General features: G+C 47.6%; 1 protein-coding gene across 1 annotated transcript in view; it reads right to left on the bottom strand.

Annotated features, from left to right (window-relative positions):
- Positions 1–23,530, bottom strand: part of RAB11A (RAB11A, member RAS oncogene family) — a 54,098-nt gene extending 30,568 nt beyond the window's left edge. The window contains exons 1-3 of the mRNA XM_069766377.1: positions 23,369–23,530; positions 5,748–5,943; positions 4,301–4,494 (exon numbers count right to left, since the gene is read on the bottom strand). Of these exons, the coding sequence (XP_069622478.1) occupies positions 4,301–4,494; positions 5,748–5,943; positions 23,369–23,408 (430 nt within the window). The 5' untranslated portion in view covers positions 23,409–23,530. The remainder of the gene's footprint in view (positions 1–4,300; positions 4,495–5,747; positions 5,944–23,368) is intronic.
- Between the last annotated feature and the right edge of the window lie 248 nt (positions 23,531–23,778).

The raw sequence follows: 23,778 nt of genomic DNA, 5'->3' as shown, positions 1-23,778 counted from the left end.
GCCGGTAATTCAATTACCGGCTTTTTCCTTCTCCTTCCTAAAACCCGACATGATTTGAGACATGGTTTACATACAGTAAACCATGTCTTCTCTCCATTTTTTTTGCAGATTCCACACTACTAATGTCAGTAGTGTGTATCTGCAAAATTTGGCCGTTCTAGCTCTTAAAATAAAGGGTTAAATGGCGGAAAAAATTGGCGTGGGCTCCCGCGCAATTTTCTCCGCCAGAGTAGTAAAGCCAGTGACTGAGGGCACATATTAATAGCCTGGAGAGGGTCCACGGTTATTGGCCCCCCCCTGGCTAAAAATATCTGCCCCCAGCCACCCCAGAAAAGGCACATCTGGAAGATGCGCCTATTCTGGCACTTGGCCACTCTCTTCCCATTCCCGTGTAGCGGTGGGATATGGGGTAATGAAGGGTTAATGCCACCTTGCTATTGTAAGGTGACATTAAGCCTAATTAATAATGGAGAGGCGTCAATTATGACACCTATCCATTATTAATCCAATACTAGTAAAGGGTTAAATAAAACACAAACACATTTTTTAAAATTATTTTAATGAAATAAAAACAATGGTTGTTGCAGTATTTTATTCAACGCCCAATCCAGTCACTGAAGACCCTCGTTCTGTGAGTAAAAAAACATAATAAACCAACAATATACTTACCCTCCGCAGATCTGTAACGTCCAACGATGTAAATCCTTCTGAAGGGGTTAAAACATTTTGCAGCAAGGAGCTGTGCTAATGCAGGCTGCTCCTCGCTGCAAAACCCCAGGGAATGAGGCTAAAAATAGATCAATGATCTATATTTAGCTTCATTTGCGGTGAGGCGCCCTCTGCTGGCTGTTCATAGATCGTGGGAAATTACCTAGAAAGCTCCCTGGCTTTCTAGGTAATTTCCCACGATCTATGAACAGCCAGCAGAGGGCGCCTCACCGCAAATGAAGCTAAATATAGATCATTGATCTATTTTTAGCCTCATTCCCTGGGGTTTTGCAGCGAGGAGCAGCCTGCATTAGCACAGCTCCTTGCTGCAAAATGTTTTAACCCCTTCAGAAGGATTTACATCGTTGGACGTTACAGATCTGCGGAGGGTAAGTATATTGTTGGTTTATTATGTTTTTTTACTCACAGAACGAGGGTCTTCAGTGACTGGATTGGGCGTTGAATAAAATACTGCAACAACCATTGTTTTTATTTCATTAAAATAATTTTAAAAAATGTGTTTGTGTTTTATTTAACCCTTTACTAGTATTGGATTAATAATGGATAGGTGTCATAATTGACGCCTCTCCATTATTAATTAGGCTTAATGTCACCTTACAATAGCAAGGTGGCATTAACCCTTCATTACCCCATATCCCACCGCTACACGGGAATGGGAAGAGAGTGGCCAAGTGCCAGAATAGGCGCATCTTCCAGATGTGCCTTTTCTGGGGTGGCTGGGGGCAGATATTTTTAGCCAGGGGGGGGGCCAATAACCGTGGACCCTCTCCAGGCTATTAATATCTGCCCTCAGTCACTGGCTTTACTACTCTGGCGGAGAAAATTGCGCGGGAGCCCACGCCAATTTTTTCCGCCATTTAACCCTTTATTTTAAGAGCTAGAACGGCCAAATTTTGCAGATACACACTACTGACATTAGTAGTGTGGAATCTGCAAAAAAAATGGAGAGAAGACATGGTTTACTGTATGTAAACCATGTCTCAAATCATGTCGGGTTTTAGGAAGGAGAAGGAAAAAGCCGGTAATTGAATTACCGGCTTTCAAGCTGTCTAGCGCTGGAATAAATATTAATATATATACATATATGTGTCTCACTGACATATATATATATATATACCTATTCTATGTGTACACATTTATTCTACCTATTCTACTGTAAGCTGTCAGTGTGATTTTACTGTACACCGCACTGAATTACCGGCTTTTCTCTCTAACAGCGCTGCGTATTTCTCGCAAGTCACACTGCTTGTCCGTGTGTAATCCGTATTTTTCACGCTTCCATAGACTTTCATTGGCGTATTTCTTGCGCAGTACGGTGACAAACGCAGCATGCTGCGATTTTGTACGGCCGTAGAAAGCCGTATAATACTGATCAGTAAAATACGGCAAATAGGAGCAGGGGCATAGAGAATAATTGTGCCGTATTTTTTGCGAGTTTTACGGACGTAGATTCTGCGCTCTTACGTCCGTAAAACTCGCATGTGTGACGGCGGCCTTAAAATGTATACTGCAACGGAGGATCTAGAGAGGGTAAATAAAGTGGTTGTCACATAAGATAATGCTCGACCGCTGCTGCATTCATTCTCTAGGAGTCTGCTGGGAAAATTTGAGTGCTGTGCTGGGCAATCACCTAGAGGATGAATGGAGAAGCAGTCGGACATGTGCACTGGCGCTTCAATTTAATGGCGATAAAAATACCCCATTCTACTGATCAGTGCACGTCCTAGAGGTCCGACCCCCAATGATCTAAAGGCTGTCACCCTCATGGACAGATTATAAATGATCACCGGATAACCACTTTAAAGTTCCCCTTATCATTTTTCTTCAGAACAGATATAACTACACATATATACTGTAATACGGAGCTTAAAGCGAACCGGTCACCAGGTTTGGCCGATATGAGGCAACACCACATTTCAGGGCCGATATACAACATTATATAATGCTGTATATCTGCCCCCAACCCGACCTATAAGACAAGAAAAATATACTCACCTGTGGGGCGGTCCGGTCTGAGGGGTTGTCGCTGGTCTAAAGGTAACGTCACATTTAGCGACGCTGCAGTGATCTAGACAACGATCCCGATTGCTGCAGCGTCGCTGTGTGGTCGCTGGAGAGCTGTCACACAGACAGCTCTCCAGCGACCAACTATGCGAAGTCCCCTGGTAACCAGGGTAAACATCGGGTTACTAAGCGCAGGGCCGCGCTTAGTAACCCGATGTTTACCCTTGTTACCAGTGATAATGTAAAAAAAAAAAAAAAAAACACACTACATAATTACATTCCGGTGTCTGTCCCCCGTCGCTGTGCTTTCCTGCACTGACTGTGAGCTCCGGCCGGCCGTAAAGCACAGCGGTGACGTCACCACTGTAATCTGCTTTACGGTCGGCCGGCGCTGACAGTGCAGGGAAGCAGAACGCCAAGGGACGCGACAGACACCGGAATGTAAGTATGAAGTGTTTTTTTTTTTTACATTTACACTGGTAACCAGGGTAAACATCGGGTTACTAAGCGCAGCCCTGCGCTTAGTAACCTGATGTTTACCCTGGTTACCAGTGAAGACATCGCTGAATCGGCGTCATACACGCCGATTCAGCGATGTCTGCGGGAGATCCAGCGACGAAATAAAGTTCTGGACTTTCTGCTCCGACCAACGATGTCACAGCAGGATCCAGATCGCTGCTGCATGTCAAACACAACGATATCGCTATCCAGGACGCTGCAACGAGCGATAGCGTTGTGAAGTTGGTCAGTTTGAAGGTACCTTTAGTCCGGCACCTCCTCCTTCTTGCTTTGTGTGAATGATGCCTCCCTACGTCATCCATCGTGTCTCCCTGGCACTGTGCTACTGCGCAGGTGTACGTCTCTGCCCTAACCAGAGACACCCCTCGGACCGGACCACCCCACAGGTGAGTATAATAAAAAGGTCTTTTTCCTCTCTTACAGGTCAGGTTGGGGGCTTATATACAGCATTATAGAATGCTGTATATCAGCCCTGAAAGGTGATGGCCGTATCTCTTATTAGCCAAACCTGGTGACAGGTTTACTTTAAATGTGCTCTTCAAGAACTAAAAGGAGGTTTGTAAATGGCTGGGATTTACATTCCCTATAGTCTTGTACAAAGATCTTCTGTTGGGAAAAAAAAAAAATCTGAGTAACACGACGTATGTCAAAAAGTAAGTGAAACCACATGACATGCATAAAATGCAGTGTTCTGTATGCCTGATTTACATGGAGGCACTGAGCGCAGATCCTGAGCCTATAAATATGCTATGCAAAATGGAAGCTATGTTGTGTAATTATTTAAGAAGCTCCCGTGCTCTGCGGACATGGGACATACAAAATGTACTGCAAGGGCTGTTCAGTATTAGATGCAGAACGTGACGTCAATGGACCCTATACTCTCTGTAGGAGAGGGAGTTATATAGTATTTCCTAAGCAGAGGTGGTAAGCCTGGAAATATAAATGATCATTACATGGCTACATACAGGACCCTGACTATAACTCCCCACATCTGTTTATCTCCTGATATCTTAGAAACACAGTGGCATAACCATATAACAATAATGACCTGCAAAAGCACGGGCTTCGTCAGTGGGCACAGCTCTCAGGTGACGCAGGTCGCTCTTGTTGCCCACCAGCATGATGACTATGTTGTTGTCTGCGTGGTCCCGCAGCTCCTTTAGCCACCTTTCCACATTCTCGTAGGTGAGGTGCTTGGCAATATCATAGACCAGCAAAGCACCGACTGCTCCTCGATAATACCTATAGGGAGAAGATAACATGTCAGACATGGATAAAGGAGAACATAAAAGTTACAGGATGCAAATCTGTGAAAATGAGTCTATAATGGTGCAGGAGCAACACTCATCGGGGCGACACTTTTTAGGGCAGCAGTTTCTTCCAAACCCGGCTGATGCCATCCAGTGCAAACCCCAGCGTTCAGCGGCAATAAAAGGATGGCTTCCATTGAAGTCTATGCACAGTCATGGAGACTTCCCATGTACAACATGAATTTCCACTAGTATGATGGGGACAAGTCTTAAGGGAATCTGTCACCCCAATTTTCGCCTATAAGATGCGGCCACTGCCATCAGGAGCTTATCTACAGCATTCTAGAACCAGGAACGCGAGGCCCATCGGACCAGACCGCAGCGGGACCGCCCCTGGGTGAGTATAATATAACCTGTTTTTCTTATCTTGCAGGTTACATCAGAATGCTGTACATAAGCCCCTGATGCCGGTGGCCTTAAGGTACCTTCACACTAAACGACGCTGCAGCGTCGCTGTTTGGTTGCTGGAGAGCTGTCAGACAGCTCTCCAGCGACCAACGATGCCGGTAACCAGGGTAAACATTGGGTTAAGCGCAGGGCCGCGCTTAGTAACCCGATGTTTACCCTGGTTACCAGCGTAAAAGTAAAAAAAAAAAAAAAAAAAAAAAAAAACAGTACATACTTACCTTCTGATGTCTGTCCCCCGGCGCTGTGCTTTCCTGCACTGTGTAAGCACAGCGGCCGGAAAGCGGAGCGATGACGTCACCGCTGTGCTCTGCTTTCCGGCTGGCCGGCGCTCACACTGCAGAGAAGTACAGCGAGGGACAGACAGCGGAAGGTAAGTATGTAGTGTTTGGTTTATTTTTACTTTTACGCTGGTAACCAGGGTAAACATCGGGTTACTAAGCGCGGCCCTGCGCTTAGTAACCCGATGTTTACCAGCGAAGACATCGCTGAATCGGCGTCACACACGCCGATTCAGCGATGTCTGCAGGGAGTCCAGCGACGAAATAAAGTTCTGGACTTTCTGCAGCGACCAACGATATCACAGCAGGATCCTGATCGCTGCTGCGTGTCAAACTGAACGATATCGCTAGCCAGGACGCTGCAACGTCACGAATCGCTAGCGATATCGTTCAGTGTGAAGGTACCTTTAGTTTATAGGCCATTTTTGGGGTGACAGATTCCCTACGGTTTCTAATGCATAAGCAACCTTCCCTCCACTAGAACATATGGATGACTCACGCAGAGGTGATGGCGCGGTATCGCTCCTGTCCAGCCGTGTCCCAGATTTGAGCTTTTATTGTTTTCCCGTCCACTTGGATGCTTCTTGTGGCGAACTCCACCCCGATGGTACTTTTACTCTCTAAGTTAAACTCATTGCGGGTGAATCGAGACAGCAGGTTACTTTTGCCAACTCCAGAATCTCCGATCAGCACCACTGTAGAGAAAAGAAGAAAACATGTCACCAATATCTAACGCCCATATGTCAACGGCGTAGAGGTAGAAGACATTATTCACATTCAGTTCCTGAGCTAAATTCCTAAAGGTAATGTGTTTTTTTTTGCTTTTCTAGTCTAAACAGAACATTGGGCTGATATTTCCTGTTTTGAAGAGATGACTTTTCAGCAGTTATCTCATCATCACAGGCAGGAAAACAATGAAAGGCAGCACAGGAACCAGCATTCAGGACAGGTGATGGTAGAAGTTCCCCATCCCTCTCTGCCTTATGACCTCTGCACGGATCATGCCTAGAAAATACTCCTTACAGACGCCAGCAGGTCGCTTTCTAGGAATCATATGGCTTAAGGAGTCGCTAAATGCTCTAAATCTCTTGTTAGAAGCTCGGACACAATGTGCGGAGATACAATTACAAATCTTCTGCACCGTAAGGCTATGTGCACACGTTCAGGATTTTTCGTGTTTTTTTCGGCCGTTTTCTGCGGGAAAACGCTTAAAAAACGCATAGATAAGGATCCCATTATTTTTAATGCATTCTGCAATTTTTGTGCACATGATGTTTTTCTCTGCAAAAAAAAAAAACGCACCATGTTCATTAATTTTGCGGATTTTTCACGTTTTCCGCGCTATTTAATGCATTGGGAAGCTCCGGGGAAAAAAAGCATGCGGATTTCCTGCAGAAAAAGTCCGGTTTTGTTCAGGAAAATTCTGCAGAAAATCCTGAACGTGTGCACATGATATCTCTTAGGCTATGTCCCACTATGTAAGAGAACAGGAGCCGATCTGCAGCACCTGGCAGGGGCTGCTACATATATGCAATGCAGTGTAATGCTTATATCCAGCTATCTCTGGGGCAAACAGCTAATCAGTGAGGGCATTGGGATTTGCACCCCCATTGGTGTGATAAGTCATCAATATAATGACAGCCTCTTAAAATGAGTTTTCTGGTTTCAGAAAACGTTGCCCTCAAGTTTGATTTAAAAAACAATAACACCCTGATTACTCACCCTCCCCAGGTCCAGCACAGAGTGTTCGCTAATGTTCCCCCCAGTGCCTGATGCGATCATATCGACAGCGCTGCAGCCCATAAGTGAGGTGCTGGAGTAGACAGCACAAGCTGCCGACATCACTGATTGGCTGCAGTGCTGCTGACACGTCAGTGGTGCAGACAACAGACACTAGGAACAGCAGCGGAGACTCCGCGCAGCACGCGGGATGTATGAATTATCAGCATCCAGGCGCCCCCCCCCAAGGCGTAGTAATAATAATAATAATAATACACGTCTGTATTTTTATGTAAAACAAATTCCAATATTTTTAGAAACCAGTTATGGAGTAAAATAAAAGGAGTACGGCCCTATTCGCAAATACATGTTCTGCTTTTATTGGGGAGAGAACAAGTACTGGGTCTCTGCGCCCGAAGTGTCGGCCAGGAACACAAAGCAGTCGCCAAGTATTAGTTACCCGTTAAAAAATGTGCAGCGGGACTGAAAGCCCCTGTAATAGGAGTTAGGCAGAGTCTAAGAAATTTAGTCTGCATTATTTTTTATCATATCGTGCTTCACAAGCGGATTGTCAGGGCCTTTTTTTGCTCATAGGCTTCTATGGATTCATTTTAAGGGAATTAGTCACCAGGTTTTTGACACCTAATCTGAGAGCGGTGTAATATAGACAGAGACGCTGATTCCAAGGATGCGTCACTGACCAGGCTGTTTGCTGTAGTTTTCATAAAATCAGTTCCATCAGCAGGAGATTATCACTAGAGGACAAGTAAACCCTGCGCCATGTAGTCCTCTATTGTCATTACCTGATATAACTCCTCCACCCACCACTGATTGGCAGCTTGCTGCCTATGCACAGTGTACACAAAGCTGCCAATCAGTGGTGTGAGCAGAGTTAAGGTACCTTCACACTGAATGATATCGCTAGCGATCCGTGACGTTGCAGCGTCCTGGCTAGCTATATCGTTCAGTTTGACACGCAGCAGCGATCTGGATCCTGCTGTGACATCGTTGGTCGGAGCTAGAAGTCCAGAACTTTATTTCGTCGCTGGACTCCCACAGACATCGCTGAAGCGGCGTGTGTGACGCCGATTCAGCGATGTCTTCACTGGTAACCAGGGTAAACATCGGGTTACTAAGCGCAGGGCCGCGCTTAGTAACCCGATGTTTACCCTGGTTACCAGCGTAAACGTAAAAAAAAAACCAAAACCACCACATACTTACATTCCGTGTCTGTCCTCTCCGGCGCTGTGCTTCTTCTGCACTGTGTAAGCGCAGCGGCCGGAAAGCAGAGCACAGCGACGTCACCGCTCTGCTTTCCGGCCGGCGCTTAGTGCAGAGAAGCACAGCGCCGGAGAGGATAGACGCCAGAATGTAAGTATGTAGTGTTTTTTTTTTTTTTTAATGTTTACGCTGGTAACCAGGGTAAACATCGGGTTACTAAGCGTGGCCCTGCGCTTAGTTACCCGATGTTTACCCTGGTTACCAGGGGACTTCGTATAGTTGGTCGCTGGAGAGCGGTCTGTGTGACAGCTCTCCAGCGACCACACAGCGACGCTGCAGCGATCGGGATTGTTGTCTAGATCGCTGCAGCGTCGCTAAATGTGACAGTACCTTTATACAGAGCTCGGCATTCAGAGAACTGATATATCTGCAGCTTATGAAGTAGTGATTTTAGATAAGTGACAGCAAGCAGCCCAGTAAGATATATAACTGGAATCAGGGTCTCTATACCTACATCATGTTGCTCAGAGTTGAGATGATAGATTCCCTTAAAAAAAACAAAAAACGAAGAGAACAATTTCATGTTCCATTTTGCCTCTGGCTGTCGGTATAAATCAGTTGTAGAAATCCTGGTGGTCACATCTGCGCACATTCCAGCTGCCAGAACCTGAAGGAAGGAGTGGGAGCGTCCTGCCCGACGGTGAATCAGCATGGCTCACCTCATTGATGAGAAGTCATCAGGTATGCCCAGGTGCACCCGTCTGACAGGTCTCCCTGCTCCCGGGACACTTCCTTCTGAGGTGACGTATGAAGGAGACCTGCCCTTCAGCAAGCCTGAATGCTTCTGTAGAGGGAGAGGCCAATGTCCGCTCCTACACAGGGTTTAACCTTTACCTGGCAGGACACCTGTGTGCAACCCGCAAACTGCCATTGTAATGACAAACACAAAGGTGCAGATCCACCTACCGGCAAAAGTGCGTCCCCATATAGATCCCGATAGGGACAATGTCAGGGATGCGACAAGATATATGTCCTCATATAAGGACACAGCAGATCTGGAGCAGCGCGGTGCCAGGCTCCGCATAGCTGTTATTACACACATCTATCATCATTGCCCAAACATCGGTCAAACTACTGACGGTTTCCACACTGCACTAAGCCTTGTGTCACTGACATTATTGATAGATCTGCCCTTAATGGTGGGATCCCTCGCCAGGTACTAGAATAGCGGGAGCAATGGAGGAAATGCAGGAGATAAGCAGCTCGGCATATTTTGGATTATCAGGGCAGATTTATGAGGAATTTTCATTCACCTCCCCCAATCCAGGAGGGACTCGGGATAAAAGTATGCGGCAGGAGAGAAACCTGCAAATCCAGCACAGGGCGACCAAGGAGAAACGACCAGGGTGGGGAGCGCAGTACAGACGTTCATGCATGCCAGGACAAGCAAGGACAGACATTCTGGAGGGAGCTCACTCCTCTGCCCCTCGGGGGTCTCCCTACACCGCTCTCAGACGTGTCATCCAGCCAACAGACACATTCCACTCAATGGGAGGAAGTCATATATGGAGAACCTTGGACACGTAAACAGACTTCTCCGACATAAAGAAGGTGTAGAACAAAGCGGGACGGCCCAAAAAATGTGGAGCCACCCAGAACTCCCAGCTGTGATGAGACATCACCTTTGGCCTTAGCACTGGGTTTCACAAGCATTGTCCTATAAAGCATGCGGTGAAGTCTGCAGAAGTGACGCAATACGCCGTGTACCAGAGACTGCGGTGACTTCACAGGGCGTGCTGCCTGAGTCACCCACAAAGGAGAGTGCAGGGCGGCTACTGCCAGCCCAGGGCTCTGGTCTCACCTTAACGCACAAATTATTTCTACCACCATCTATATATCATTCATACATAAAGGTCCATTTAGATGGGACGATTTCAGCCCATTAACAAGTGACCATCGGCCGCGCCGCCACTGATGGGCCGCGCCGCCACTGATGGGCCGCGCCGCCACTGATGGGCCGCGCCGCCACTGATGGGCCGCGCCGCCACTGATGGGCCGCGCCGCCACTGATGGGCCGCGCCGCCACTGATGGGCCGCGCCGCCACTGATGGGCCGCGCCGCCACTGATGGGCCGCGCCGCCACTGATGGGCCGCGCCGCCACTGATGGGCCGCGCCGCCACTGATGGGCCGCGCCGCCACTGATGGGCCGCGCCGGCCCCCATTTACACAGACCCAAGAAAAGTCCCCATACTGCATTGTTTTAATGGCGGCATACCCGCTGTTTACATGGTGCAGTCTACTGCCAATACTGAAGATTTCTAAAAGATCCAATCACCCACAAATGTCTGATACTTTGGGAAGGAGCGCGCTTACAAAAGCTCATTCAATTCTTGGACACCTTTGATCCAATAGTAATCAGCAGATCCCTAAAATAATCCACAAATCCTCTACTGATTCTCTTCCTTCATATCTTAAAGAGGTTGTGGTACAATCGAACTGCATCAGCTATCTACAGAGGGGGGGACAGCAGGTTGGTCACGCAGGGTCCCGCCGATGTGACCCTAACACTAGAGCTGGAATCCCTTGTTCCCTGCTGGAATGGCTCAGCACTGCACATGCTCAGTCACCACCGCAGTCACAGGGGACAAGGGATTGCCATTTTCTTGATTTGCAAGTGTCACAGAAGAAGGTTCGATCAGATTCATATCCGCTACTCTGTGAGCTGGCACCAGGTATATGTGAGCACCGCTCCATGAAGATGTTATACCAAACGTAGCACAAGACAGGGGCTACCAGGCAGCAGCAGGCGAGATTGATAAAACGGAGCTTTTACAATTATACACACTTATATGCCCCAAGACTCCTGTCCTTACAAGGCCGGTCCACCGCTTTCCCTATGATCTTATACGATGTGTGCACATGTCCTCCCATGATGACCTATGCGGAGAAACGCAGGGCTATCTAGGGCAAACTATGCTGATGGAAAGCCATGGACTGCCCTTGTAAGAGCAGGAGTCGTGGGGTATGTAGGGCCACTATACTGACCCATGGGGTATAATAGGGCTAATGTTCCTGAGGAGGATTCGGCTTTCCTTTAAGGCTGTGTGCACACGATGCAGATTTGGTGCAGAAAAATCTGCTGCAGTTCTGCACTAAATCTGCATCTCCTGGCAGAATCCGCAGGTGCGTTTTTGATGCGTTGAAGCGTTTTTTATGCACAAATCTGCACAAAAAACGCATCAAAAACGCACCTGCAGATTTCTATTATGGAGGGGTGCAGAAACGCTGCAGAACTGCACAAAAGAAGTGACATGCACTTCTTTGAAATCTGCAGCGTTTCTGCGCAGATTTTCTGCACCTTATGCACAGCTTTTTTTTTTTCATATTGATTTACATTGTACTGTAATCACAGTGCAGTTCTGCAACGTTTCTGCTGCAGAAAAATCTGCTGCAGTTCTGCACTAAATCTGCATCGTGTGCACATACCCTAAGGGTATGTTCACACGTTCAGGATTTCCATCCTTTTTTTTTCAGGACTGTTTTTTTTAAAAAACTGCAGCTCTTGGCAGAAAACGCAGGTCCTTTTTTAGGTCCTTTTTTGATGCGTTTTTTGATCCTTTTTTTTTTATGCAGTTTTCTAACCCTAACCCTACCCCTACCCCTATTCTAACCTTAGTGAAAAAAAAAAAAAAAAAAATTCTTAATTTTTTTATTGTCCCTACCAATGGGGGTGACAAAGTGGGGGGGGTGTCATTTACTATTTTTTTATTTTGATCACTGAGATAGGTTATATCTCAGTGATCAAAATGCACTTTGGAGCGAATCTGCCGGCCGGCAGATTCGGCGGGCGCACTGCGCATGCGCCCGCCATTTTGCAAGATGGCGGCGCCCAGAGAGAAGACAGCCGGACGGACACCAGGACGCCGGGTAAGTATAAGGGGGGGAGATTAGGGCACGGGGGGGGCATCGGAGCACTGGGGGGGGGCAGCCACACTCCGCCCACGCACTTCCGCCTGCTCCCCCGCACTTCCTGCTGCAGCGGTTCTGCACATCAAATCGCAGTAAAACCCGCAGATATATTTTTGATCTGCGGGTTTTACTGCGGTTTTGACCTCACAATGGAGGTCTATGGGTGCAGAACCGCTGCGGTTCAGGAAAAAGAAGTGACATGCTCCTTCTTTTTTGCCGCAGCTATTCTGCGCGGCTTTTTAAACGAAATTCCGGATCATGTGCACAGCAGTGACTGTTTTCCATAGGGTTACATTGTTATGTACCCTGCATGGAAAACAGCTGCGGAACCGCAGTAAAAAACGCACTGTGTGAACATGGCCTTACACCGGATGAGGAAGATCTTGCTGTTCGCCCCCTCTCTGGGCGAGAGATTTCCAATTTCTCCATCCGATACATGTTAACATGTTGATATTTCCTCTTGCACTTCACATGCACCGTATATGACCACTGTCATTTTCAGGTATTTCCTGAAGGGTCGAGTGTGTATACAGATTTAGGCTATGTTCACACGTTCCTGATTTCCCTCCTTTTTTTTCAGGACTAAAAACCGCAGCTCTTGGCAGAAAACGCAGGTCCTTTTTTTGGTGCGTTTTTTGGTGCGTTTTTTATGCAGTTTTCTATGCAGAGTCTGTGTGTTTTCTAGGAAGTTTTTTAGGGTTAAAATGGCTGAAAATACCCTAACCCTACCCCTATTCTAACCTTAGTGGGAATAAAAAAAAAAAATTCTTAATTTTTTTATTGTACCTACCTATGGGGGTGACAAAGGGGGGGGGGGGTTATTTACTATTTTTTTTATTTTGATCACTGAGATATAACCTATCTCAGTGATCAAAATGCACTTTGGAACGAATCTGCCGGCCGATTCGGCGGGCGCACTGCGCATGCACGCGCCATTTTGCAAGATGGCGGCGCCCAGGGAGAAGACGGCCGGACGGACATCGGGAGGCCGGGTAAGTATAAGGGGGGAGATGAGGGCACGGGGGGGGCGTCGGAGCACGGGGGGGTGGCATCGGAGCATGGGGGGGTGGGATTGGGGCATGGGGGGGGGGGCAGCTACACTGCAGCGGTTCTGCACCACAAACCGCAGAAAACCCGCAGATATTTTTTTCATCTGCGGGTTTTACTGCGGGTTTGACCTCACAATGGAGGTCAATGGGTGCAGAACCGCTGCAGTTCCGCAAAAAGAAGTGACATGGTACTTCTTTTTTACCGCAGCTATTCAGCGCGGCTTTTTTCGGGATTTTCCGCAATGTGGGCACAGCAGTTCCTGTTTTCCATAGGGTACATTGTAATGTACACGCCTTTGACACTCTTTCGCTTTCTAAGAGGAACAGCACAAAATCTAGAAATGTTCCAGAACGGTTATATCATGGGCAATCCAAGTATTTACTATAATATACAAGCCAGGACAGGTGACAGATCCCATTGCCCATTTCATGTGATAGGACATCAGTATGACATTGGTGGGGGGTGCGATTAGCTGAAATCCGCTGGAGCCCCTCTGTGACGAATCCGCCATATCAGGGTCCCCTCTATGCTGAATCCCCCTGCTCTCGGATGGGCCATGTGTCTCAGACTACGGTATGGGCCGTGGAAAGGTTTCCCTGGAACAAGGGTCACTTCACTTAGATTTCCTGGTGACTTTTCTGCCAACAGCATAAATGCAGAAGTGAGATAAAAGTTCACGAGAAGCCTAGATATGGAAACAAATGGTAACTCAAGTGTATCCTACACAACCACAATCTGCAAACATCAGCTGAAAGACCACCTACAATCTCAGTAGCTAATGTAGCGAACATGTAAAAACATGTAATATACAGAAACCACAACTACACAAACAGAAGGACGCCATCATAAGGGTCTGCCAAGGAATCACTAGTCTGCTGCTAGATCCACACCTATCAATGCTGACAGAAGCTGCCAACCAGGTCCCCCGGTCCATGCAGTCACTCTCCCATTAGTGTGAATTACTATTATATTGCATAATACATAGTATAGTGACGTCTGCAAGCATCGGATCACCTGCATGTTACCACTACACGGGGTAGGACCCTCGGGCCACCATCAGTGCAGACATTACCAGGATGGCGGACTATATACTAGGCCCTATGACTACATCCCCAGCACTGAAGAAGGGGTCAGCAGACATTTACAGGCTTGCCATTAATAATGTAATGGTCCTCTATATCAGTGTTCCCCAACTCCGGTCCTCAAGACCCCCCAACAGGTCATGTTTTCAGGATTTCCTTAGTATTGCATCCCTTGCACAGACAACCATTCCATCACCTATGCAATACTAAGGAAATCCTGAAAACATGACCTGTTGGAGGGTCTTGAGGACCGGAGTTGGGGAACACTGCTCCAGATATATGTCTATAAGAGCAGACCTGGGAGCCCCGCACAGGGGCCACAGGAGTCTAGCACAGCTCCCCCCACCAGACATTCCTGCCTCCCAGAGGTCAAACTGTGCTCCGACTACTGACCCCGAACATAACGCAAAGTCCATAACAGGCAAACGTCCCAGATTATTAATCAGCAGCAGAGGTGACAGCGGCACAGTGGGGCAGACGGCAGGACATTTACTCACTAACCAGGTAGTTAAAAGAACACCAGGTCTATTTGCCATATTATTTATAGTTGGAGGCTTTCTATTCTCCCTGTTATCAGCCATTTCAGGCCAGGGAGAGGCTGACTGTGGTGTTATTGAAAAGGATTAGAAACAGGAAAGCCAGAACAATGTCTGCCCCCATGATCAGCACGTCATCTCCTGTGCTTCCCCCTCTAGATACATTCATGTGCCGGTGATAGCAGCAGCTCTCACTACAAGCGGCCACAATCATTAGCTTTGAAGTCCCTTTAAAGTCACCCAATGACAGGCAAAAGGTCCATTACTGTTCAGTAAAAAGATGCCCCGAGCCTCATCCTTAATCCGTAGAAGGTGCCCCGCTCCTACCTGACGGATCTCCGGCACAGCGTCTGATCAGTAGGCCGGGCATTATGTCATGTGTCACACTACTATCATGACATAGAGCTGGGCCTACCAATCAGAAGAGAGATGCCGGGGACCCCGCAAGGTAAGAACAGAGCAGTGGTCCTGTGTCTGCAGACCATCAACGTGGCTCTGGACCAGGACCCGGAGAAGCTTTTTGCTCAACTCTAGTACGTTACATCAAAGAGTTAATTAGCACAGACCCAAATTGTATTAATGACGGGACAGCAAGCTTGAGGTTATGCCAGAAAGGGTTTCTAAGGAGCTAACCCTAAAAGAGGACTGATACTTAGGGCTGGTGCATTGGCCATGTCGGGAACATGTGGTCGCTGAGTGGGAGTCATGCCTCCCGGCATCTGCAGCTCTTCTTTTGATTAGCCGACCCAGAGAGGCGATGTGTCATGCCGCAACGATGAAGTCAGACAGGTAATCAAGAAGTGCTGCAAAAGCCAGGAGGGTAGGAAGCCGTTCTCAGCGCGACCAAACATACAACATGGCCGGTGGGCATCGATTCTCTACTACACGTTTCACTGGATGAGATCCACACGCATGTACTTGGGGACACATGATAGGTGACGTAGTGCTCATGGGGGCAGGCCTGTATGTGGACAATCAAGACAATAAAACAGCCTCGCACAAACCTAACATGGATGATAGAAAGGAACAAAAGGATTAAAAAAAAAAAAAAAAAAAAAAAAAATCTTGTTTGGCATTTCAAAAGTAGAATCCAAAACCAGGCCAAGAACTTGGGGAGAGTTCAAGTCTGAGTTGTCCTAAAGGTAAATTGTGCAGAAAACCAGGACAGGTTATAATACGTATTCATGAAGGAGTCGCTCACACTCCCGAATGACTAATCGGTGCAGGAGCCAAAATCACACAGGTGACTGCGCTGCAACAGGTCTGTCCACCATAGGGAAGGAAGCGCAGGGGCCACCTCCTCTACAACACATACACTTATACTGTGCCGTGGGGTAAGGAGCGGAAAGCTGACCTGACCCCAAACTGACAGCCGGGGACAAGCCTATGAGTTCAGGGCAGGATATTAGTGGCCGCCTCCATACACCACAGTCTGTACTGGGACCGCAAAACTCAGAGGTGGCAATCCAGCCTCAAAGAGAAGGAGAAGGAACGCACAATACCTTTTATTTGTTTAAAAGAAAAAAAAAAACTGATGAAGTAGTGTCAGCAAAAGGGGACACAAATCAGATGAAAATCTGACTCAGTCTGCAGCTCCACCACAGCTGGAGACCACCGCTATTAGGTCAGGTGGTGGGTTTGCACTTTGACCACAGCTGAAGAACCACAGGCCACACTGCTGTAGGTGAGAAGGAGTTAAAAAGCGCTCCATGAGGTTACATCAGAAGAGACTGATCAATCCTGGAGATGATAATCTGCTGCACACATTATCTTCCACATAACACGAGGGGTTAACAGACAGCAAAGCAACTACGGAGGATTTAAGGTAACAGTACTGCAATCAGTGGAGGCCTAGAGCACCGACACTGCAGGGTACAGACACTGCAGGGTACAGCGGGCGTCCTGACCATCGGATACCGAGTGTACTGATGCACAGAGCTGACATAGAAGCTGATCCTGTGCATGAGCAGATGTAGCAGGTTTACCTGCAGTCCTATGTAACACCACATGTCCCAGAATCTGAGCTCAGCTACATCTGTATATTATAGGAGACATTATACAGGTGACTGCTATTATATACAACATTATAGGTGAGATTGTGTATTATACCTGACATGTATGTATTCTATACTTGTGACCCCCATCCCATATGATATGCGGGCCCTGCTCTATACTGTACATGTATCCCCACCACATGTGCCCTGCTGTATACACACGTGATCCTCCCCATATATGTGCCCTGCTGTATACACACGTGATCCTCCCCATATATGTGCCCTGCTATATACACACGTGATCCTCCCCATATATGTGCCCTGCTGTATACACACGTGATCCTCCCCATATATGTGCCCTGCTATATACACACGTGATCCTCCCCATATATGTGCCCTGCTGTATACACACGTGATCCTCCCCATATATGTGCCCTGCTATATACACACGTGATCCTCCCCATATATGTGCCATGCTGTATACACACGTGATCCTCCCCATATATGTGCCCTGCTGTATACACACGTGATCCTCCCCATATATGTGCCCTGCTATATACACACGTGATCCTCCCCATATATGTGCCCTGCTGTATACACACGTGATCCTCCCCATATATGTGCCCTGCTATATACACACGTGATCCTCCCCATATATGTGCCCTGCTGTATACACACGTGATCCTCCCCATATATGTGCCCTGCTATATACACACGTGATCCTCCCCATATATGTGCCATGCTGTATACACACGTGATCCTCCCCATATATGTGCCCTGCTGTATACACACGTGATCCTCCCCATATATGTGCCCTGCTGTATACACACGTGATCCTCCCCATATATGTGCCATGCTGTATACACACGTGATCCTCCCCATATATGTGCCCTGCTATATACACACGTGATCCTCCCCATATATGTGCCCTGCTGTATACACACGTGATCCTCCCCATATATGTGCCCTGCTATATACACACGTGATCCTCCCCATATATGTGCCATGCTGTATACACACGTGATCCTCCCCATATATGTGCCCTGCTGTATACACACGTGATCCTCCCCATATATGTGCCCTGCTGTATACACACGTGATCCTCCCCATATATGTGCCCTGCTGTATACACACATGATCCTCCCCATATATGTGCCCTGCTATATACACACATGATCCTCCCCATATATGTGCCCTGCTATATACACACGTGATCCTCCCCATATATGTGCCCTGCTGTATACACACGTGATCCTCCCCATATATGTGCCCTGCTGTATACACACGTGATCCTCCCCATATATGTGCCCTGCTGTATACACACGTGATCCTCCCCATATATGTGCCCTGCTGTATACACACGTGATCCTCCCCATATATGTGCCCTGCTGTATACACACGTGATCCTCCCCATATATGTGCCCTGCTGTATACACACGTGATCCTCCCCATATATGTGCCCTGCTGTATACACACGTGATCCTCCCCATATATGTGCCCTGCTGTATACACACGTGATCCTCCCCATATATGTGCCCTGCTGTATACACACGTGATCCTCCCCATATATGTGCCCTGCTGTATACACACGTGATCCTCCCCATATATGTGCCCTGCTGTATACACACGTGATCCTCCCCATATATGTGCCCTGCTGTATACACACGTGATCCTCCCCATATATGTGCCCTGCTATATACACACGTGATCCTCCCCATATATGTGCCCTGCTATATACACACGTGATCCTCCCCATATATGTGCCCTGCTATATACACACGTGATCCTCCCCATATATGTGCCCTGCTGTATACACACGTGATCCTCCCCATATATGTGCCCTGCTGTATAAACACGTGATCCTCCCCATATATGTGCCCTGCTATATACACACGTGATCCTCCCCATATATGTGCCATGCTGTATACACACGTGATCCTCCCCATATATGTGCCATGCTGTATACACACGTGATCCTCCCCATATATGTGCCCTGCTGTATACACACGTGATCCTCCCCATATATGTGCCCTGCTGTATACACACGTGATCCTCCCCATATATGTGCCATGCTGTATACACACGTGATCCTCCCCATATATGTGCCATGCTGTATACACACGTGATCCTCCCCATATATGTGCCCTGCTGTATACACACGTGATCCTCCCCATATATGTGCCCTGCTGTATACACACGTGATCCTCCCCATATATGTGCCATGCTGTATACACACGTGATCCTCCCCATATATGTGCCATGCTGTATACACACGTGATCCTCCCCATATATGTGCCCTGCTGTATACACACGTGATCCTCCCCATATATGTGCCCTGCTGTATACACACGTGATCCTCCCCATATATGTGCCCTGCTGTATACACACGTGATCCTCCCCATATATGTGCCCTGCTATATACACACGTGATCCTCCCCATATATGTGCCATGCTGTATACACACGTGATCCTCCCCATATATGTGCCCTGCTGTATACACACGTGATCCTCCCCATATATGTGCCCTGCTGTATACACACGTGATCCTCCCCATATATGTGCCCTGCTATATACACACGTGATCCTCCCCATATATGTGCCATGCTGTATACACACGTGATCCTCCCCATATATGTGCCATGCTGTATACACACGTGATCCTCCCCATATATGTGCCATGCTGTATACACACGTGATCCTCCCCATATATGTGCCCTGCTGTATACACACGTGATCCTCCCCATATATGTGCCCTGCTGTATACACACGTGATCCTCCCCATATATGTGCCCTGCTGTATACACACGTGATCCTCCCCATATATGTGCCCTGCTGTATACACACGTGATCCTCCCCATATATGTGCCCTGCTGTATACACACGTGATCCTCCCCATATATGTGCCCTGCTGTATACACACGTGATCCTCCCCATATATGTGCCCTGCTGTATACACACGTGATCCTCCCCATATATGTGCCATGCTGTATACACACGTGATCCTCCCCATACATGTGCCATGCTGTATACACACGTGATCCTCCCCATACATGTGCCCTGCTGTATACACACGTGATCCTCCCCATACATGTGCCCTGCTGTATACACACGTGATCCTCCCCATATATGTGCCATGCTGTATACACACGTGATCCTCCCCATATATGTGCCCTGCTGTATACACACGTGATCCTCCCCATATATGTGCCCTGCTATATACACACGTGATCCTCCCCATATATGTGCCCTGCTATATACACACGTGATCCTCCCCATATATGTGCCCTGCTATATACACACGTGATCCTCCCCATATATGTGCCATGCTGTATACACACGTGATCCTCCCCATATATGTGCCCTGCTGTATACACACGTGATCCTCCCCATATATGTGCCCTGCTATATACACACGTGATCCTCCCCATATATGTGCCATGCTGTATACACACGTGATCCTCCCCATATATGTGCCCTGCTGTATACACACGTGATCCTCCCCATATATGTGCCCTGCTGTATACACACGTGATCCTCCCCATATATGTGCCCTGCTGTATACACACGTGATCCTCCCCATATATGTGCCCTGCTGTATACACACGTGATCCTCCCCATATATGTGCCATGCTGTATACACACGTGATCCTCCCCATATATGTGCCCTGCTGTATACACACGTGATCCTCCCCATATATGTGCCCTGCTATATACACACGTGATCCTCCCCATATATGTGCCCTGCTGTATACACACGTGATCCTCCCCATATATGTGCCCTGCTGTATACACACGTGATCCTCCCCATATATGTGCCATGCTGTATACACACGTGATCCTCCCCATATATGTGCCCTGCTGTATACACACGTGATCCTCCCCATATATGTGCCCTGCTATATACACACGTGATCCTCCCCATATATGTGCCCTGCTGTATACACACGTGATCCTCCCCATATATGTGCCCTGCTATATACACACGTGATCCTCCCCATATATGTGCCCTGCTGTATACACACGTGATCCTCCCCATATATGTGCCCTGCCTCCCAGGCGTTTCGCGGGTAAAAAGACCCCGCTTTCTCAAGGGGAGTGCGGATGTTTCACAGCCAGGACCTTTTATGATCCTTTGAACAGGCACATGATGTATGGTCGGCGAATCACATGGGGAATATCGGCGCATGCGCACCGTCCGCCCAGGCATGTGCCGATATTCCCCATGTGATTGGCCGATCATACATCATGTGCTGGTTGAGAAAGCGGGGTCTTTTTACCCGCGAAAAGCGCGTCGGGGCACTCACACCCGGTCCAGGACTCCACAACCCCTGCCCTTGGTAAGCAATCTATTCCCCTTGCTATTTATTTTTGACACAATGTCTTTGACAGTGATTATGGGGCGAATAGGTTTGCTGCCTATGTGCGATTTTAGTACTGCACTTGCACCTTACTCAATGCATCCTTTTGCACAAAGTGGCCACAAATAGCGGAGCTCCTTCTCCTTCATGGTGTTCTTTCTTGCATCTAATTTTGTGACTTACTGTTGTTATGTAGTATTAAATTCGTGTGGACTTTTTTGCTAACAAATTTTCTACTTTTATTATACCTGATTATATCTCAAAAACGGAGGAACATGAGAGCAATTTAGAGCGGGTTTGTTTTGGTCTGTTGGCATATGGGCTAATTGCAATGCCCTATACGTGACATTCATAAAATGTCATTGAGGTTTTTGTGTTTACCTGCTGTATTCATGCGATCCCCATATATGATGTGCCCTGATGTATTCATGCGATCCCTATATGATGTGCCCTGCTGTATACACGTGATCCCCATGTACCTGCTGTATACACGCGATCCTCCCCATATATGTGCCTGCTGTATACATGCGATCCTCCCCATATATGTGCCCTGCTGTATACACGTGATCACCATATATATGCCCTGCTGTATACACATGATCCCCATGTGCCTGCTGTATACACGTGCTCACCATGTACCTGCTGTACTTGCAATCCTCCCCATATATGTGCCTGCTGTATACACGCGATCCTCCCCATATATGTGCCTGCTGTATACACGCGATCCTCCCCATATATGTGCCTGCTGTATACATATGATCCCCATATATGTGCCCTGCTGTATACATATGATCCCCATATATGTGCCCTGCTGTATACATATGATCCCCATATATGTGCCCTGCTGTATACATATGATCCCCATATATGTGCCCTGCTGTATACATATGATCCCCATATATGTGCCCTGCTGTATACATATGATCCCCATATATGTGCCCTGCTGTATACATATGATCCCCATATATGTGCCTGCTGTATACATATGATCCCCATATATGTGCCTGCTGTATACATATGATCCCCATATATGTGCCTGCTGTATACATGTAATACCCATATATGTGCCTGCTGTATACATATGATCCCCATATATGTGCCTGCTTTATACATAGGATCCCCATATATGTGCCTGCTGTATACATAGGATCCCCATATATGTGCCTGCTGTATACATAGGATCCCCATATATGTGCCTGCTGTATACATAGGATCCCCATATATGTGCCTGCTGTATACATAGGATCCCCATATATGTGCCTGCTGTATACATATGATCCCCATATATGTGCCTGCTGTATACATATGATCCCCATATATGTGCCTGCTGTATACATATGATCCCCATATATGTGCCTGCTGTATACATATGATCCCCATATATGTGCCTGCTGTATACATATGATCTCCATATATGTGCCTGCTGTATACATATGATCCCCATATATGTGCCTGCTGTATACATATGATCCCCATATATGTGCCTGCTGTATACATATGATCTCCATATATGTGCCTGCTGTATACATATGATCCCCATATATGTGCCTGCTGTATACATATGATCCCCATATATGTGCCTGCTGTATACATATGATCCCCATATATGTGCCTGCTGTATACATAGGATCCCCATATATGTGCCTGCTGTATACATATGATCCCCATATATGTGCCTGCTGTATACATAGGATCCCCATATATGTGCCCTGCTGTATACATATGATCCCCATATATGTGCCTGCTGTATACATATGATCCCCATATATGTGCCTGCTGTATACATAGGATCCCCATATATGTGCCTGCTGTATACATATGATCCCCATATATGTGCCTGCTGTATACATAGGATCCCCATATATGTGCCTGCTGTATACATATGATCCCCATATATGTGCCTGCTGTATACATAGGATCCCCATATATGTGCCTGCTGTATACAGCACATGTACCCCGCCACATATATGATGTGCCCTGCTGTATGTGACACCAGCACAGCCCGCATCCCCCGGCCGCCGCCGCCATCCTCCTCCCCTCTCTGCGGTGACACTCGCCCATCCCTCTCGGCCCCTCCACGTTAGTCTATATGTCTCCGCCGACGCCAGGGATCTGTCATCTGCACCCCATCTCCGCCGCCATTATAGCCCCGTCTCCCCCCTCGTCCTCCGTCGCCGCTCCCGCTTCTACCTTTGAACAGATAGTCATATTCGTCGTCCCGGGTTCCCATGCTGGCGCTTCGTGTAGTGCTCCGGATCTGCAGCTATCGGCAACAACCGACAAATCTCCAGGAAGCCCGGCTGTGACCGAACCCCTCCCTGAAACAGGAACAACGCTTCCGCCCAGTCCCAACCGGAAACAAGCATGCAGCACTTCCGGGTTCAATGGGGCACAGTGCCGCCATCTTTGTACACCCTCGTCGCCGTGTCATTTATGGCTTTGTTCCGGTATCTCTTTTCTTTTTGCCGGTTTATTATGAAAAGTTGAGTTGGTTTATAGCTGTAGTTTCTGAAATAAATCACTTAAAGTTGCTGCAAGGGAGGCATGACAGAGCGCAGTGAGAGGCGCAAAATGGCGGCGCTTTGTTCTGCAGGAGGTGT

Source organism: Ranitomeya imitator, chromosome 4 (assembly GCF_032444005.1).
Source record: "Ranitomeya imitator isolate aRanImi1 chromosome 4, aRanImi1.pri, whole genome shotgun sequence".
Classification (NCBI taxonomy): domain Eukaryota; kingdom Metazoa; phylum Chordata; class Amphibia; order Anura; family Dendrobatidae; genus Ranitomeya; species Ranitomeya imitator.
The sequence above is the reverse complement of the archived record's forward strand: the minus strand, read 5'-3'. Positions and strand labels throughout refer to the sequence as shown.